The sequence below is a fragment of the Chelonoidis abingdonii genome, chromosome 2 (genome assembly GCF_003597395.2).
Source record: "Chelonoidis abingdonii isolate Lonesome George chromosome 2, CheloAbing_2.0, whole genome shotgun sequence".
Taxonomy (NCBI): domain Eukaryota; kingdom Metazoa; phylum Chordata; order Testudines; family Testudinidae; genus Chelonoidis; species Chelonoidis abingdonii.
Window position 1 is genome coordinate 301,630,895 of NC_133770.1, and position 4,690 is coordinate 301,635,584.

Sequence of the window (4,690 nt, forward strand, 5' to 3'; positions counted from 1 at the left end):
TGAAACGCTAGGGATGTGGAGGTCAGCTAAGCCGCACTCCACGTTCCAACGACCGACACGGGCGGTAAGAAGGAACTGAGGAGCGGCCGGGTCGGCAGGGGCACATATACGGTGCCGCAAAGGCGCCATGCCAGGGGGCGCCTGCCGACCCGCCGGGTGTTGCTAGGGGAAAATTCTTCCGATGAACGTGCATGCGGCGCGCACACACCTACTTGGAATGGATATGAGCAAGCACTCGAAGAACTGGAACACTGCCAAGTAACAGATTTTGTGCAATGCTTTCCAGTGGATACACTGCACCTTGTATCTGTGTAGAAGGCACACCTGGTGCAGCTGGCAGCCCATTCCCAGAAGAGGAGAGGTGCCATTGGTAATGTCTGCATGATTGAAAGGGCCATGCTTGTGCATCTTCCCCTTTCAGTTGATGTATACACAATTATGCTTGTGTGTGCAAAGTCTGCCACTGAGGACACACCACTAGAAGGGGCAGGCACGCAGCCCAAATCTGACAAAGGCAAAACTATTTTTTTAAGGATGGCAAAGTACAGTTCAGCTCTCATTTTAGTATGAGAGCAATACAGTTCAAAATGTAGACAGAACAAATTCTATCAGCACACTCTGAAGTATGAGATTACTGAATTAGCTTCAGCAATGCCTACTTGTTATAGCTCACATTTGTAATCAGCCTCTAACTGCTCCACAAGAAGGAGTGAGTGCTGTGATGTTGTGTCTCTATTTGCAACATTTACTCTAAACACTGTTTACAGCGACAACAAGAAGCCAACGCATAAGCAAGAACCTGGAAAAATTTACCTGGAATAATTCCATCATTTTTCTGGACAGGCTTCAGCATTGGTTCAAACTGCAGTTTCAAGGATTTAGTCAGTTCCTGAACTAAGCACTCAAAACTACCACCGATGTACACCTAAAACAAAGACAAGGCTTCAAGGTTTCATGTTACACACTAATCTTCCTCAACATGGATATTAATTCTCTTTTAGTCAGCAGGGCCCCTGTTGTTTAGTAGGCTGCTTCATCACTAGATCACTCTAACCAGGATAAATCTCTTTGATAATCCCTGTATGGGGGGGTGGCGGGGGTGAGTGAAACTCAGAGGAGAGAAGGATCAGGTTGCAGTTTTATATAGAAACCCTGTATGTTACGTATCTGGGACATATGCCTCCCTCTCCCGTTTATCTACACAGACACTTGGTAAGCTCATATTTTTACAGTCTTGTGGACCTGCCTCCTCTCTCATTTGCAACCCGATGGACCCACTCCCTTCCAGTTCTCAGTTACACAATATGCACAGGCTAGGCTGGCTCCTCTTCCTTGTTTCCAACTACCTGTATAGGGCACCAGGGCTCTTTGCCACCAACAGCCTAGAAACAGCTGGAAGCAAAGAGGAAGAATCTGCATAATGTGACTCCTGCAGATCACAGACTGCAGTTTGAGAACTATGTTAGCGAGCAAACAACCAGTTAGTGACACTACAAATAAATTTTAAAACCTGACACGTTTAAAATCAGGTCCAAATTATATGTTTGCTAATGCAGAGGTACTCAACTTTGCTGAAGCACATCTTTAATATAGAAGCATGACCCCTGGAGACGACCAAAACCAGCATGCAATGCTGTCTGAACTGTAGTAGATTTCTCGTATCTCTCTGCCTCTTCACTTCTTTTCAAACCTCACTCAAAGATATATTTCATTTATTGTTTAATTCTAAGTACTGTTTTAACACGAAAGCATACTGAAATATACAGTAGAAGCTCAGAGTTATGAACACCTTGGGAATAGAGGTTGCTTGTAACACTGACTAAAACGTTATGGTTGTTCTTTTAAAACTTTACAACTGAACAATGACTTAATACAGCTTTGAAACTTTACTAAGCAGAAGGAAAATGTTGCTTTCCTTTCTTTTTTACTCGTTTATATTTAAACACACAGTCCTGTACTGTACTGGCTCTGGTTTTTTGGGTCTCTGCTGCTCTTGATTGTATCCTTCCGATTCCAAATGAGGTGCGTGGTTGACTGGCCAATTTGTAACTCTGAGGCTCTACTGTAATAGGCATATATGACCCTACGAAAAGTGGTTTGTAATAATAGAAATCTGATTACTAATAGTCCATCAATAAGTCAGTTTACTGATTCGAACAACCTAAAAGCACTAGGGAGTCAAATGTGAAAGGAACTGGAGACAGCTATCATGGTATGCAGCCCTAGAGTATTGTCCCCATATAGAGACTCACTTCAAGGGAGGCATCCTGCACTAAGCTTGTCTATAGGCGTTTCACACAAAATCTTTCACAGACAGTAGAAAACTTTCCATCCAGTCACAGTTTCTTGCAGGTTATTCTCCCTTCTCCACACTGAGCACAATTACTAATAGCACTGGAATCGCACCAGGGCTAAAACTCCAGTAAATACTGCAACGAGAGTCAAACTAAACAGAATGGGAGGGGTCCACTTCTAATACTGGCTGCCATTCTTGCTACTTAACTGCAAATGGGAAAGCTACAATGCTTCTTCCAAGTCAAGCTAAACAGCATGGTCCCGTGACCTGAGAGGCAGCAGTTCTATCACCCTGTACAAGGCCAGCTACTTTCCAGAAGAGTGCTAATTCTGTTTCATCTCACCTGGAGCAGGTCAAGCTGGTGCCGTAATTTATCAGTGACACAGTTAAACATGGTCTCCTTCTGATTGCGGACATGCCGTTGCATAAGATCTTTCATTCTCTGGAAACAGCCAGGACCATTCAGTTGGCTACAAGCTACGGGAGAGAGATGGTATTTAAATGTCAGCACATAATTTTACACGTGTTGGTGCAGCCTTGCCCACATGCTATTCAACCAATGGCCGGAATGGTCATCTGTCAGGATGCCTGGTGCCACACGACTACTAAAATGGAAACTGCAATCTAATAGAGGTGTGGCTTCCATCCCAACATGCAGTTTAGTATGGCCACTTGGATCAAAATGAAGCAGCGTATGTTGGGACCAGGGCAATACGTGTATGGGGTGGGGGGTGGAGGGGACATGTAGGGTCATGTGTCCCCCTCCAGACTGCTTGATCACATGGTGTAGTTGGGCCTCCTCCCTGCAGAACAGCTGAGCAGGCAGGGAGAGGCAGGAGGAACAGCTGGGATCTGCAGGGAGGGGCCACTGCTTCCTGGGAGGGAGGCACTGCTGGGGAGGGTGGGGACCTGACTTGAGCTGTTTCAGGGTTGTGTCCCCCTCCACTATCAACAGGCATGGGTCATCTCTGTTGGGACCCTGCAGTCTCTGTAGAATAAGAATTTAAAGTGAGCCCTTTGAGCCAAGCCTTTGAAATTTAAGAAATAAAAGTGGGACAAGCTGATTCAACAGGAGTAGTGTAGTGACTCTACCAACATACAGATTTCCATACTACCAGCTTGGGAACTGTTCTCCAGTACTAACTGGCAGAATTCACCACTGCATAGATGGTTAGTGTCACTGCTACAATTTGCTTCCCTGTTCAGTAATTCAATACACAGGAAGACAGACTTAGCCCAGCTGTATGATTTTCCTACCTGCATATGCCTGTTTCATGCTAGCCTGTATTTCTGGTGTCAGGACACGGGATATACCGCGCTGCCTTTTATTGATGTACTCCATCTGATCCAGGAGAAAGTTACACAGCTGGGAAGTGGAAGGAAGGAAAAATCAGTATTGTATGCTACAAAAAGTTCTCTCAATTCAAATAAAGTGGCTGCTTACCAAAACTTGCCCATTACTCAAGACAGTTACATTACTTGAGCATTTGCAGATTCCCTATAGTAAATACAGGCCAAACTGCAAAACGTGAGGCATCCTCACCATAGTTACCCAACACACAACAGACAAGTTCTGAAGGGTACCCACTGCACGGACCCCCTTGCCAATCTTACCAAAGCCTGGACAGCTTCCATTTGATGCCTCTGAATAACGTTTACTGGCTCTGTGTTTCTGCCTTTTTCCCGGAGCTTGTTCTTGAGATCTTTGAAGAAGTATTTCAATTTATCTAAGATGGCTTTGCTGAACTGTGTGATGGACTCCCCCAATTTACAACTGGAAGGGGAGAAATGCATTCAAGGATTAATCCAGGTACCTAAAGGCATGAGTAACATGCTGCAATGCCAAAAGGGGCACTGAGGGCTTGCTCACCATGCACTTCTACTGCTATTGGAGGAGATACAATGGTGGGGTCAGACTGATGATCAAATGATGAAGTTATGTCCAAAGAAACGAGTTCTATGGAACATTTGCATTTTTTCCCCCCCACAGGGTCTAATGTCCCACTAAAAAGGCTAGGTGTCTCCTCCCTTGGTGTTCACAGCTCAACTGCTAGAAGAGGGCCTCATCTTCCCTGACTGAAATAACCTTGTCATCTCTAGACTGATTCTTGCCTGCATATTTATACCTGCCTCTGTAAAAGATGGTTACTCACCTTTGTAACTGTTGTTCTTCGAGATGTGTTGCTCATATCCATTCCAGTTAGGTGTACGCATGCCGCATGCACGTTTGTCAGAAGATTTTTACCCTAGCAACACTCGGTGGGTCGGCTGGGTGCCCCAGGAGTGGCGCTGGATATATACCCCTGCTGACCCAACGGCCCCTCAGTTCCTTCTTGCCAGCTACTCCGACTGTGGGGAAGGAGGGTGGGTTTGGAATGGATATGAGCAACACAT

The 4,690-nt window shown here is 45.4% G+C and overlaps 1 protein-coding gene across 1 annotated transcript in view; it reads right to left on the reverse strand.

Annotated features, from left to right (window-relative positions):
* Nucleotides 1-4,110, reverse strand: part of LOC116838388 (uncharacterized) — a 41,834-nt gene extending 37,724 nt beyond the window's left edge. Inside the window, exons 1-4 of the mRNA XM_032803524.2 lie at nt 3,911-4,110; nt 3,554-3,662; nt 2,640-2,773; nt 814-925 (exon numbers count right to left, since the gene is read on the reverse strand). Coding sequence (XP_032659415.1) covers nt 814-925; nt 2,640-2,773; nt 3,554-3,662; nt 3,911-4,090 — 535 coding nt within the window. The 5' untranslated portion in view covers nt 4,091-4,110. The remainder of the gene's footprint in view (nt 1-813; nt 926-2,639; nt 2,774-3,553; nt 3,663-3,910) is intronic.
* Between the last annotated feature and the right edge of the window lie 580 nt (nt 4,111-4,690).